This window comes from Salvelinus sp. IW2-2015, linkage group LG4q.1:29 (assembly GCF_002910315.2).
Source record: "Salvelinus sp. IW2-2015 linkage group LG4q.1:29, ASM291031v2, whole genome shotgun sequence".
In the NCBI taxonomy this organism is placed as follows: domain Eukaryota; kingdom Metazoa; phylum Chordata; class Actinopteri; order Salmoniformes; family Salmonidae; genus Salvelinus; species Salvelinus sp. IW2-2015.
Genome location: NC_036842.1, coordinates 49,979,926 through 49,994,640, shown reverse-complemented (window position 1 = coordinate 49,994,640; position 14,715 = coordinate 49,979,926). Strand labels below are relative to the sequence as shown.

Sequence of the window (14,715 nt, the reverse complement as noted above, 5' to 3'; positions counted from 1 at the left end):
ATTTGACCTCGTATTTTTCAGAGTTCCCAGTTGTTTTGAATGCGGCAATACTACCATGCATGAATCTGGGTTCAAGTTAGCTGGGTTCAAGTTAGTTCTAGTTAGCTAACATTAGGCTATTACTAGCAATGCAAATGGATTTCTGATATACAAATATTATTACTACACAGATCATATGAAACGTTAGCTAGCTAGCCAGCCAGCTAACAGTACGCTTTAACTTGCAATGAAAACAACTTTCAGACAAAATTAGAAATGTATAATATCTGAAAATGTAGCTAGACTCTTCCCTGTATAACATGGATGAACGCTTCTCCCTGTCATGTATACAATGTTTGCCTTTAGTTTGAATATGCAGAAAGCACCTGTCTCCGGATTACAACAGCCTTCTGTGTTCTATTTAGGACTCTTCGCATTTGGCAACCATCTCTCTGCTTCCACTGTGCACTCTACTGATTTCAAAACTCTCAACTTCTTCGATGACATAGATACCGTTTCTTTCCCCACCACTGTCATCAGAAGACTCTACAATGTCTGGTTCAATGAGCATGTTTTTACCTAAAATCGGGGATTTCCTCATTGTCTGATTCATTTTCAGAATCAGAGTCAGCGTGGCACGATCGTTCTCCAGAAAGTAGTTCAGCAACGCGTTTTCAGTGCTTCATGATATCTTTAAAAAAAAAAGACTTGGTAGAAAGGATTAATCCACACATACTAAGCAGCTTATGTTATAGACAGAAGCGTGCTACATGGCGGACCAATCCAAACTCATTTGTCGGCATGTCCAGCCCATTATCTCTGCCAATCATGGCTAGTGGGAAGGCTCCTGTATTTTTCTGTGGCTTAACCAACTAGGCTCATAATTTAAGAATTGTATTCGTATTTACAGATGGCATACAAGTTTGTTATTAAGGCACATGAAAGTTCACATGTTCCAGAAGACATTTCTGGCAAAAATGCCTCTCCTGTGAAAAAGTGACGTGAGACATAACTTCTTGAAATGGGTCACATATGCTTTGTCATCACACAGGTAAGACTGCCATAGTGAAGGAGGTTTACATGGTGCATCAAGTATTCTATTATGAGTGTAGCTTACTGCTCTGGAGAGATTGCAGGTAGTTGGTCAGAAGGCTCTGGAGGTCCTTGGCCCACTCTGTCTCTGAAGCAGTTGGAGAGAGATGGATAGAGGTAGTGAGCGCTAGAAAGAGAGAGCGTCCTCCCCCCTGACCTCCAACTGGCCCATGGCTTCCTGCCTAGTATCATGTAAAGGAAAACAATAATATCATGACTTACTGACAGAGTGCTCCATATTCCTGCTGGTAGCAAGCCTCAACCTGGATGCAGAGACATGTCCTGCCTTGTAGTATGGTTGCATCCATCTCCGCCAGGCTCCAAGAAATCGGATGACAAACCGGCAGTGATTAACAAGAAAATGGTACCTGTATTTAGGATTCCTATATCAGTATGCTTATTTCACATTCATGTCTGTAAATGACAATAGATCTGATTAAAATATGCATGCCATTTTGTGATAATGGCTATGACAAATTACATGGCATACATGTGAATATATAGCTACCTAAGATATTATTTATATTTTATTGCACCATCTCACTAACAATTGCTAAGGCGACCAGTAAATTCCACTATTGTGGCTAAACCGTACTGCGGCAAGCTTCTCAAAGGTGATTTACTCCATCATGACAACATGCTCCTCTTTACTTGGCTGTAGTTAGCGAGCTGCTAGCTTATTAATTAAGTATCCACTCTATTGCTTAATGAGTGATCTAGTTAATGTGAGCAAGTCAACATGCATTGCTTCTGACATGTCACGATTCTGCTTGCTTTACATCTGACAGATATTTAGCTACCTAGATAATAATGGTTTCTGATAATTGCAATTAGTTCATTATCTAGCTAGCTACGTGTAAAACCGAGTCTGGCTGTAAAACGCAGCTAGCTAGCCAACTCGACTTCATAGCCAAGCTAGCTAGCTTGATACTCGGTAACGTTAGCTTACCATGCTTTTCTGGACAAATGGACATTCCTCTCGCTCATCCCAGTCGACTCCTTCTTGCGACTCCTTGTCCCTTGGTCTTCTTCTCGGTTCAAAACTATATGGCTGTAGACCGATGCCTATTTGTCAAAAGCAACCCACTCGTAACACAGCCAAAACTGTTCACCTGTATCTACGTCAAGCAAGGACAATGTTCCATTTGTTCTTTTTATGGTGCACGTGAGGCACATTTATTTATTTTTAAATGTAATCTTTATTTAACTAGGCAAGTCAGTTTAAAACAAATTCTTATTTACAATGACGGCCGACGCTGGGTCAACTGTGCGCCGCCCTATGGGACGGCCTGGATTGATGCAGCCTGGATCCGAACCAGGTACTGCAGTGATGCCTCTTGCACTGAGATGCAGTGTCTTAGACCACTGCGCCACTCGGGAGACCAGCATATAATAAATTTGATAAACAATTTGCCCCAAAAAAGATTGTTTGGGGGGTGTCAATGTGAAATAATGTCCTTTAAACACGTTCTGTCATACTGAACGCAGCCCAGGCAAATGCAATCGTTCAAAGTGCCATGACATTGATCAACCAATGGTGTGTTAGATAGCACCCACATACGTTTGACACCTCCTCATTATTATATTGGAGGATGAAATACAGAAATAAATAAAATAAATATCAATGCATGGAACGAAAAGTGGGATTAATTATTTAATAATCATCTACTTGTGTGCGTGCAATCATTTATTTTTTCCATTTGTGCATTTATTTATCCATTTACACTGCATTCGGAAAGTATTCAGACCCCTTCACCTTTTTCACATTTTGTTTAGTTAAAGCCTTATTCTAAAATTGATTAAATAGTTTCCCCCCTCAATCTACACACACTAGCCCATAATGACAAAGCAAAAACAGGTTTTTAGAATTTTAGCAAATGTATACAAATACATTTACATAAGTATTCAGACCCTTTTCTCAGTACTTTCTTGAAGCACCTTTGTCAGCTATTACAGTCTTCTTGGGTATGACGCTACACGCTTGGAACACCTGTATTTGGGGAGTTTCTCCCATTCTTCTCTGCAGATCCTCTCAAGCTCTGTCAGGTTGGATGGGGTAGCGACGCTGCACAGCTATTTTTGATGTTCGATAGGGTTCAAGTCCGGACTCTGGCTGGGTCACTCAAGGACATTCAGAGACTTGTCCCGAAGTCACTCCTGCGTTGTCTTGGCTGTGTGCTTAGGGTCGTTGTCCCATTGGAAGGTGAACCTTCACCCTGGTCTGAGGTCCTGAGCTTTCTGGAGCAGGCTTTCATCAAGGATCTCTCTGTACTTTGCTCCGCTCAGCTTTCCCTCGATCCTGACTAGTCTCCCAGTCCCTGACAAACATCCCCACAGCATGATGCTTCCACCACCATGCTTCACTGTTTCCAAACATGACGCTTGGCATTCAGGCCAAATAGTTCAATCTTGGTTTTATCAGACCACAGAGGAAGTCTGGAGCTCTGTCAGAGTGACCATCGAGTTCTTGGTCACCTTCCTGACCAAGGCCCTTCTTCCCCGACTGCTCAGTTTGGCGGGGCGACCAGCTCTAGGAAGAGTCTTGGTGGTTCCACACTTCTTCCATTTAAGAATGCTGGAGGCCCCTGTGTTCTTGGGGACCAATCAAATCATGTCCAATGAATTGAATTTACCACAGGTGGACTCCAATCAAGTTCTAGAAACATGTCAAGGATGATCAATGAAAACAGGATGCACCAGAGCTCAATTTTGAGTCTCATAGCAAAGGGTCTGAATATTTATGTAAATAAGGTATGTATTTTTTTAAATATAAATGTGCTAAATAAAAAAAAATATATACAATGTTCGGTTTGTCATTATGGGGTATTGTGTGTAGATTGAGGAAAAAAATGTATTTTATCTATTTTAGAATGAGGCTGTAATGTAACAAAATTTGGAAAAAGTCAAGGGACCTGAATACTTTCCGAATGCACTGTATGTGTGCATTTATGTATTTATTCATTTAATTCTAATTATGGCAGTCTTCCATATTGATATAGGGCAGTGATTTTGCTGTTCGTTATTCTAACTAGGCTTGGGCGGTATACCGTATATACAGTATACCGGGGTATTTAGAAAAAGCCAGGGGACAACGGCGAGAGACCGGAGCCTTGTGCGTCACTCACTGTTGTGCAGCATGCGCCAGATGATGTAATTACACTATGGAATTCACAACTAAATGTTTGCCAGCTAGTTATCTTATAACTATTAAGTTAACTGTCTAAAATGTGCTAAATGCATTGCAGTTGTGCATTTAGTTTGCTAATTTAGTAGCTAGTTCTTTATCTATCTAAATGGTTTGCTTATTCCATTATCAAGCATTCACTATGTAGATTTTTTTTGTTACTTTTATAGTTTAGGTCAGACACTGTCTAAAATGTTCACAATGCGCTAGTTAACATAGTTAGCATTCTGTATGGGATTTTACATGTACTTATTAGCATTGTTTACCTCTGGATTACACAGTACCAGTGTGGATTGAAAACAGCGCCCCTGTGTTCAGTGCCGGTATTACCGAATATCCCAGTATGGCACAAGGTCGGTATCAACGTATCTGGATTCCGCCCAAGCCTAATTCTACCATCTTTTTCAAAGTGCACATGAGAATTCAGTAAGCAGGACCGCACATTGTTGCATCCTCAACTTCCATGTTCTTTTAATATTAATTATCATAATCAAAATGAGATTTCTGTCATTCTGAGCACCATGGGTGCCCGCCCTAATCAGGTTACGAACCCAATGCATATGGGTCCGGCAGATTTCTCAAATGTCCGGTAAATTGAAATGTTGCCGGTCAAATGTACGGGCCACATTTTCCTAACGGAAACCCTGCTTTCAGCAGGACAATAACCGAAAACACAAGGCCAAATCTACACTGTACTTGCTTACCAAGAAGACAGTGAATGTTCCTGAGTGGCCGAGTTTTACTTAAATTTACTTGACAATCTATGGTAAGACCTGAAAATGGTTGTCTAGCAATGATCAACAACCATTTTGACAGAGCTTGAAGTATTTTGAAAATAATAAAACGGGCAAATGTTGCACAATCCAGGTGTGGAATGTTCTTAGAGACTTTCCCAGAAAGAATCACAGCTATAATCATCCCAACTGTGCTTCTACAAAATACTGACTCAGGGGTGTGGATATTTATGAAAATGAGATATTTCTATATTTAATTTTCAATAAATTAGCAAAATGTCTAAAAACATGTTTTCACTTTGTCATTACGGGGTGTTGTGTGTAGATAGGTGAGAAAAAAAATGAATTTGATCAATTTTGAATTCAGGCTGTAATACAACAAAATGTGAAATAAGTCAAGGGGTATGAATACTTTCTGAAGGCACTGTATCTGTCTGGATCAAGTGTCATTCTGTGACTTTGGCTAATACGCCTTTTTTAGTTCTGGTATCATTTTGGTATTGAGTATCGTGATTGTATCGAGTATTGTGATACTAAACCTGGTATCGTTATTGAAGTAAAAATGCAGGTATCGTGACAACACTAAGTCTGTCTTGGCAGCATCTGTAGGTACTGCACAGCCAAACTCATTTTCAAATGGACAAAACGAAACGCTGGTCTAAAACAAGCAACTACCTCTCCTTGGGGCAGAGAGCTAGCTTTGGTGTTTTCCACGTTTCTTTTTTCAGAAAGGCCGTTTGATTTCATCAATCTAGAATCCATTTGAAGCTGCAAAGGCCAACTGAGGCAAGTATTTGTTTTGATCTGGCAGACTTAAAATGCTAACGTTATTTTGACCAAAATGACTGGTGTGTAGAAATGACGAAACGCTGAAAGAATCGCAGCTATGGATGTGATCCATGTCTAATGCAGAGCAGCTGACTGTGCTGGTTCGATCTGGAGTGGACCGCGGCATGGTTGGAAAGTTGATTGAAACGGTTCCATTCGACGAGAGCAGCTCGCCAGAAAAGGAAAACTTGGCACAGGCCCTGCTTTTTCTTTGTGTGTTTTCAATTATCCGCCACCCCGTTTCAAAGGAAGTCACAAACACTCAACTTCAAGAAAGGCATCCACTTCAATGATTCCGATTCGGGGCTGAACTGTGTTACACAAAAAAAAAGGGAGACAGCCTGCACCGATCACAATGAGGCCGTTTTACATTCTCTGAAAAGGGACTGCGATGGTGGTGGCATTATAGCTTGTGATCTGTGGGTAGGAAAGGCTGATTTTCGTCTTAAAATGACAAATGGAAATGTCTCCCATGGAGTCTGACGACAGAAATGTTGGCCTACTTCTCCCGTTTGACTTAGACGGCCTTGGCATTCAAGGTTTCTGTCTTGCCTACTCCATTTCAAGGGCTGTACATGCTATGAATGCAAGGCTTTTTTACAGCCTTGTGTGAGAGCCGGAGCTAGCCTTTTGGATGAAGAGGAATCGCTGTTCCACTGCAGCCAGGCAGGGGGAAGGCACTGCCCTTCCATTAGACGCGTGGGGTGGCCATTTGAGAGCTCAACGAGATTGGAACATAAGAGGCGAGCTTTGTCTGCCCAGTTTGCTGCCTAGTTTTCTGCAGTAATCAGAATGTTACTCAGGCATCTCGGAACAGATGGCTGGAAAACGAATGGTGGGTCTGATCTCTACACACAACCCCGGTCTTTGGATTACACACCCTGACAGAGGAGCGGAGGAGAGGGAGTCTGGACTGGAAGAGAAACACGAGTCAGAGGCTGTTCTAATGTGAGGGCTAACCCTACTAGATCACAAGGGAGATTTCAGATCAAAAGGTTCATTTCTTCTGAGGGCGTGTGCGTGTATGAGAGAGATAGTGTCCCTGCTACGCTGAGTTCAAGTGTGCTAGTGCTGGTGGGTGTGTGCCTAGGTTTATACTATTTTTGTCTGTCTCCCTGCTCCTCTGTGAGCAAAAATACAATTTCAGTGGTGTAAGCTAGTTATTGTTAGGCTCTGTTCTCAAAGCTATGGCTGTGGCTCTGTCTGATGGTGCAGGCCAGAGGTCTGTGAGGGACTGATTTATTCTTCCCGCTCCTGCAGCTTCTCATAATGCACCCACTCACACTTGCTGGCTTTCTGTCAGACTCTCACGCGCTACTGCAAGAACTGGTCTTGAACACCAGTCCCACAATGTTATTTTAGGCATACAGTACAAGTCAAAAGTTTACACACCTACTCATTTTTCTTTATTTTTACTATTTTCTACATTGTAGAATAATAGTGAAGACATCCCAACTATGAAATAACACATATGGAATCATGTAGCAACCAAGTGTTAAACAAATCAAAATATATTTTAAATTCTTCAACGTAGCCACCCTTTGCCTTGATGACAGCTTTGCAAACTCTTGGCATTCTCTCAACCAGCTTCATGAGGTAAGCACCGGGAATGCATTTCAATTAACATGTGTGCCTTGTTAAAAGTACATTCGTGGCATTTCTCTTCTTAATGTGTTAGAGCCAATCAGTTGTGACAAGTTAGGGGTGGTATACAAAAGATAGCCCTATTTGGTAAAAGACCAAGTCCATATTATGGCAAGAACAGCTCAAATAAGCAAAGAGAAACAACAGTCCATCATTACTTTAAGACATGAAGGTCAGTCAATGCGGAAAATGTCAAGAACTTTTAATGTTTCTTCAAGCGAAGTTGCAAAAACCATCAAGCGCTATGATGAAACTGGCTCTCATGAGGACCGCCCCAGGAAAGGGAGACCCAGAGTTACCTCTGCTGCAGAGGATAAGTTCATTAGACATACCAGCCTCAGAAATTACAGCCAAAATAAATGCTTCACAGAGTTCAAGTAACAGACACATCTCAACATCAACTGTTCAGAGGAAACTGTGTGAATCAGGCCTTCATGATTGGATTGCTGCAAAGAAACCACTACTAAAGGACAACAATAAGAAGAACAGACTTGCTTGGGCCAAGAAACACAAGCAGTGGACATTAGATCAGTGGAAATCTGTCCTTTGGTCTGATCAGACCATATTTGAGATTTTTGGTTTCAACCGCCATGTCTTTGTGAGACGCAGAGTAGATGAACGGATGATCTCAGCATGTGTGGTTCCCACCGTGACGCATGAAGTAGGTGGTGTGATGGTGCTTTGCTAGTGACACGGTCTGTGACTTATTTAGAATTCAAGGCACAATTAGCCAGCATGGCTACCACAGCATACTCTAGCGATACGCCTTCCCATGTGGTTTGCTCTTAGTTGGACTACCATTTGCTTTCCAACAGGACAATGACCCAACACACCTCCAGGCTGTGTAAGGGTTATTTGACAAAGAAGGGGTGTGATGGAGTGCTGCATCAGATGACCTGGCCTCCACAATCCCTGGCCTCCACAATCCCCCGACCTCAACCCAATTGAGATGGTTTGGAATGAGTTTGACGGCAGAGTGAAGGAAAGGCAGCCAACAAGTGCTCAGCATATGTGGGAACTCCTTCAAGACTGTTGGAAAAATATTCCAGGTGAAGCTGGTTGAGAGAATGCCAAGAGTGTGCAAAGCTGTCATCAAGGCAAAGGGTGGCTACTTTGAAGAACCTAAAATATATTGTGATTTGTTTAACACTGTTTTGGTTACTACTAGAGGTCGACCGATTAATCGGAAATCGGTAATTTTTTTACACCTTTATTTAACTAGGCAAGTCAGTTAAGAACACATTCTTATTTTCAATGACGGCCTAGGAACGGTGGGTTAACTGCCTTGTTCAGGGGCAGAACGACAGATTTTTACCTTGTCAGCTCAGGGATTCAATCTTGCAACCTTGCGGTTAACTAGTCCAACGCTCTAACCACCTGCCTCACAAGGAGCCCGCCTGTTAGCGAATGAAGTAAGAAGCTAAGGTAAGTTGCTAGCTAGCATTAAACTTATCTTATAAAAAACAATCAATCCATCAATCAATCATAGTCACTAGTTATAACTACACATGGTTGATGATATTACTAGTTTATCTAGCGTGTCCTGCATTGCATATAATCGATGCCGTGCGCATTCGCGAAAAAGGACTGTCGTTGCTCCAACGTGTACCTAACCATAAACATCAATGCCTTTCTTAAAATCAATACACAGAAGTATATCTTTTTTAAACCTGTATATTTAGCTAAAAGAAATCCAGGTTAGCAGGCAATATTAACCAGGTGAAATTGTGTCACTTCTCTTGCGTTCATTGCATGCAGAGTCAGGGTATATGCAACAGTTTGGGCCGCCTGGCTCGTTGCGAACTAATTTGCCAGAATTTTACGTAATTATGACATAACATTGAAGGTTGTGCAATGTAACAGGAATATTTAGACTTATGGATGCCACCCGTTAGATAAAATACGGAACGGTTCCGTATTTCACTGAAAGAATAAACGTTTTGTTTTTGAGATGATAGTTTCCGGATTCGACCATATTAATGACCTAAGGCTCGTATTTCTGTGTGTTATTATGTTATAATTAAGTCTATGATTTGATAGAGTAGTCTGACTGAGCGGTGGTAGGCACTAGCAGGCTCGTAAGCATTCATTCAAACAGCACTTTTGTGCGTTTTGCCAGCAGCTCTTCGCAATGCTTCAAGCATTGCGCTGTTTATGACTTCAAGCCTATCAACTCCCGAGATTAGGCTGGTGTAACCGATGTGAAATGGCTAGCTAGTTAGCGGGGTGCGTGCTAATAGCGTTTCAAACGTCACTCGCTCTGAGACTTGGAGTAGTTGTTCTCCTTGCTCTGCATGGGTAACGCTGCTTCGAGGGTGGCTGTTGTCGATGTGTTCCTGGTTCGAGCCCAGGTAGCGGCGAGGAGAGGGATGGAAGCTATACTGTTACACTGGCAATACTAAAGTGCCTATAAGAACATCCAATAGTCAAAGGTATATGAAATACAAATAATATAGAGAGAAATAGTCCTATAATTCCTATAATAACTACAACCTAAAACTTCTTACCTGGGAATATTGAAGACTCATGTTAAAAGGAACCACCAGCTTTCATATGTTCTCATGTTCTGAGCAAGGAACTTAAACGTTAGCTTTCTTACATGGCACATATTGTACTTTTACTTTCTTCTCCAACACTTTGTTTTTGCATTATTAAAACCAAATTGAACATGTTTCGTTATTTATTTGAGGCTAAATTGATTTCATTGATGTATTATATTAAGTTAAAATAAGTGTTCATTTAGTATTGTTGTAATTGTCATTATTACAAATAAATAAAAATAAATAAAAAAAATTGTCCGATTAATCGGTATCGGCTTTTTTTGGTCATCCAATAATCGGTATCGGTCGACCTCTAGTTACTACATGATGTGCTATTTCATAGTTTTGATATCTTCACTATTATTCTTCAATGTCAAAAAAAGTAAAAATAAATAAAAACCCTTGAATGAGTAGGTGTCCAAACTTTTGAATGGTACTGTATGTGACACAATATCAAAGTGTGCAAAAATAACACGTTCACAAATACTCTGAGGAACAACAAACATATTTTAAATCTCAAAATTGTCTGCCTGACCGCCCACTCCCAAACGCATCATGAAAAATGACCACCCCGCCGCAATGATCTCTGTCAGGTCCCAAAAGAGATCATTGCGGCGGGGTTGACATTTTTCATGATGCAGGCCTCTCGTGCAGGCATGCACTCCACTGGAGCTCTGCTATGTGGCGTTACTGTGGAGAAGGAAACGAGGGTTGTGGTACAGCACCACCTTTCCCCGTCTGGGTCGCATAGAAAATACACGCACGTACACAATGGCTGACTTCTAGAGTTTAAACCCAGAACCCGTATTCCGATAAGGTCGCCAGAATGCAGAGAAAACAGAGAAAGATTGCAAAACCGGTCCCCCCGGTCACTTGATAGGATGGATCCAGAGAAACGGACACGGAAATGGGAGAGAGTCCAAGTTTTGTCTCTCCCTGCGCCACCCCTCCTCCCCGTTTGCACAGCCCTGACTAACCCTGAGTTGTAATACAATAGCACCAGTCATAAGTCACCATGGGCAGTGAGAGAGGGAAAGAGAAATAAAAAAAAATGAAACTATCGAGAAGAGAAGGGCTGCTCCCAGGTGCACAGGAGACCTCCTGTCACGCTATAAAGCCCTGGATTTGACTGTGAGAGCGCTGGAGCCTGACATTTCACAGGCGCTGCTTACACTCAGACACATTCCCTACAGAATACTCCACACTCGAGAGAAAGGAGAGAAGTGGGAAAAGAGAGAGAGAGAAAGAGATCCAAAAATACCTATTCATTAAAACCACTGCTCCAGGAGTTAATTCAAGGAGTGAAAATATAGACAGTCTAATAAAGACTGGATGAGAAACCTGAGCCCTGACTGACTATCAATCAAACTTGGCAGCGGGATAAGAAAGTAAAATTGTTTGAAATGAGTCTAAATAAATCATGTCTGGATTCACTGCTGAGCGAGGAATGCTAGAAAGCTTTAAACCCCTTGTGCATACAGCACCTTCGCTACAGTAGAGTCCATTGATCTCCACGCAGGTTGCGGTAACTGGCAGTGAGGAAGGTGTCTGGTGCAGATTCAAAATGACGGCTCATTCTTTGTGAGCTTGGCATTTAGCTGGGAAATGACAGAAACCGCTTGCATGGCTAATTAATGAGGAGGTAGCCTATTGGCAACAGAAGCTCCCTTGACTTCCAGAAATGAACTTCAACTCCTGAACTTTAAGGAAAGGCCAACTACCACAGGCCACAGTACATTTTAAATGCCCTGTTTAGCGCATTGTGCAAGCAAATGCAGACATTTTGTGGTAGAATGATCCCCATTTTACGGCAGGGCGCTTAGTAGGAAAAAGTGTAATTACGTAAGTGATGAGGTTTTTATGACAGCCTATATTGTCTAAAGAGATGAGACAGACTGTAGACAACCAGGAGACATTAAAATAAATCGGCAAAAGCGGATTACGAGGGATTTCAAAAAGAGAGTCTCTCATTCACCTCAAGTAATTCCATCTCTGACACAGTGGAAACATGCAATCACCATCACTGAGATTTAATGCCTGTATAGGGCACTGCAAATTCCCTGTGTTGTCCAAACAGGAAAGGCATGTGAAGGTCATGACTGTAGAATGGGTGCTGCTAGCCAGTGTCAGCTGCTGACGACTACGTAATGTCAGAAATGGCCTATTGATGAGATCTTAAGGGCCACACTGGATGATACCATGATTTTTGCTAAAGAATAATGTAATTTTAATGCGACCAAGCCTTTAATGTGTCTAAACAAAGGATGACTTATTGACCCTAGACAAACGACAGAGATATCTTGTCCTTTAGTCGCAGGATTTCCTGGCCTGCCGGCATGATCCTCACAGAGGGAGTAAACTGCTTCCTCTCCTCCTCCCCCACCCAAGACAGACACAGTGAGAATGAGTTGAACTGAATGCCCCCTACCATTGAATGATAGAGGTTGAAAATGGAGCAAGATGACACATGAAACCTCCCGCCACAGAGTTCAGCACTCCCCAAGCTCCAAAGATAAGCAGAAAACCCCCTCAATGGAATACAGATGGATGTCCTATTCTATACAGCAGAAGCAGCTATCACACAGCTCATAGCGAATGAAACTTTGATACCTTTTCCTGTCGATCTTACCAAGTTCCATCCGATGAAGACTTTGAAAAGCATACTATCAAGATGACATGGAGAAGAGTGGCCAGTAATTATGTCTAATGGGTAACTTTAGCCTGAAAGTTCCCCCCCCCCAGCTGACTAAGTGCAAGGCTGGAAAAGGCGGATCTGTTGCCAGGACAAGACATCGGACACTACCCCTGGAGCTTCACTTTAGTCTCAGCGCCTGGCGGTGACATACGGCCGACGGGTGGAACTGATCTCCTGGTGCAAAGCCTCTTCTAGAGATGGCTTGTCAATACTCTCCAGCGTCTCTGTCAGAAACCTTATCAGAGCAGCAGCACTCAGGTATGTCACATCTTTGGCATCCGACATGCTGAAGCCTTCCACCCCCCCCCCCCCCCCCTCCCTTCCCTCCCTCCCCCCGCTATGTCAACAAGCAACTTGTGTAAAAACAAGACTGCCCATTTGAGTGCCTGAGAACATCTTCTAGAAGGTTCGAAAACGAGGGCCTGGGTTACTGCGCAGGCCTTTTACGAATGGCAGTGAAGGGTCTGAGCAGTAACCCATTGTTGAAATGACTGGCATACATAAAAGGACAGGCATCTGCAATATGTAGTGGTACAGACTGATGCTTATGTTGGGTCTTGCATAACATACTTCACTTGTTTCTGGGCTATGGGGTGAGTACAGCAGCGTGAAAGTCCCCTGAGGAGCCATTAGTGTTAAGATGGAGCCTCATGCACTACTTAACACACCCATCAAATTCAGTGATTACATGAGAGGTTTCGAGACAGTACAAAGCTCTTATCCCCCACACAGAGAACCAGATTACGTCTGTAGCTCACTCAATTTGAAAGCAAAGTGCTACATTAAAACGTAATAAATCACTTGTCAAGGCGAGCTAGATATGCTAATATTCCGGCAGCAAACAAACAGACAGCATCTGCTGTAGTTCAAAGCAGTTGACTTAACAGCAGCCAAGCGCAAAATCGAAGACAAGACAGCTTGTTACTTACCTTTTCACTTTTCACTTTCTTCAGGTTTCTGCATTCACTGTTGTCCATCTCTTCTGGATCACTTTTAATGGCTAACGGTGGTACAACAATCCCTGTGGAATCCAGGGCGATATTCCCAAGTGGTTCGGCCACAGCCAAGTCTGTATTTTGCGTACCCTCAAATGGGACGCTACGAGGGCCCCCCAAAGGCAGATTTGGGGCACCTAACTCCTTCTCAGTATTAGCCACTCCTGTAGCCACAACTTCACTTTTCTCCTTCTTACTTTTCCCAGAGCCCACCTCCTTGTCTTTCTTTCCACTAGGAACATTACGGGAGGCTTTGCTGCTTTTCTCAGCACCCTTTCCAGAGTTGGTGTTTGTTGTGGGACCTGTGCCAATGCCGGGTCCCGTAACCTCGCCCTGGGTTCGCACCTGGGCCTCTTTCTTTGCCCCGTCTGTAACCGAGGCCTTGCCACTTTCCTTTGAGTTCTTACTTCGCTTGGATTTGGGTTTACTCTCTTTACCTTGAGCAGCGGGTACGGGGCTAACAAATTTTATGTTGTCGGGTAGAGCTGCTACAGCGCTGGGAGGGGCAGCCATGCCCCCACCGTCTTTAGTGCCAGACATCTCAAGTTTGTCCTTTTCTAGGTCTGCGTCAAGGTCAATGATCAGATTGCCAACACCTATATCCCATTCGTCACCGCTGTCATAAGTGTCCACCGCATTAGAGTCCACACCTTTCCCGCCTGCAGTGCCACTGCTTAGGGACATCTTAGTGCCAGCGGCCCAGGCGCGCCACAGTTAAGTCTGACCTTCTCAGACTACTGGAGGCAGTGGGAGAAGGGTTACAGCAGCTTTAGGGTCTTCTCGGTATCCCCTTCCCAGTAACCCACATTGTTGCCCTGTAAAGAGAAGAGAAAATGTGTGAAAATTCTGCAGTCAGAAGCTCTTAACATACCAAGATAAACAATAATGAGATCATTAAAGATTCGAATCATGCCACACAGGAAAGTATAGCAGGAAGAAAATCAGGGCTTGACATTAACCTTTGAGAGGCCACTTGCCCCCCCCCCCCCCCAAAAGGTCTGTAACACCATTATTACAACATTGT

At 42.8% G+C, this 14,715-nt stretch overlaps 1 protein-coding gene across 1 annotated transcript in view; it reads right to left on the bottom strand.

The window, feature by feature from the left end:
* Positions 1 to 14,715, bottom strand: part of znf609a (zinc finger protein 609a) — a 176,468-nt gene that overhangs the window by 81,309 nt on the left and 80,444 nt on the right. The window contains exon 2 of the mRNA XM_023984907.2: positions 13,626 to 14,506. Coding sequence (XP_023840675.1) covers positions 13,626 to 14,375 — 750 coding nt within the window. The 5' untranslated portion in view covers positions 14,376 to 14,506. The remainder of the gene's footprint in view (positions 1 to 13,625; positions 14,507 to 14,715) is intronic.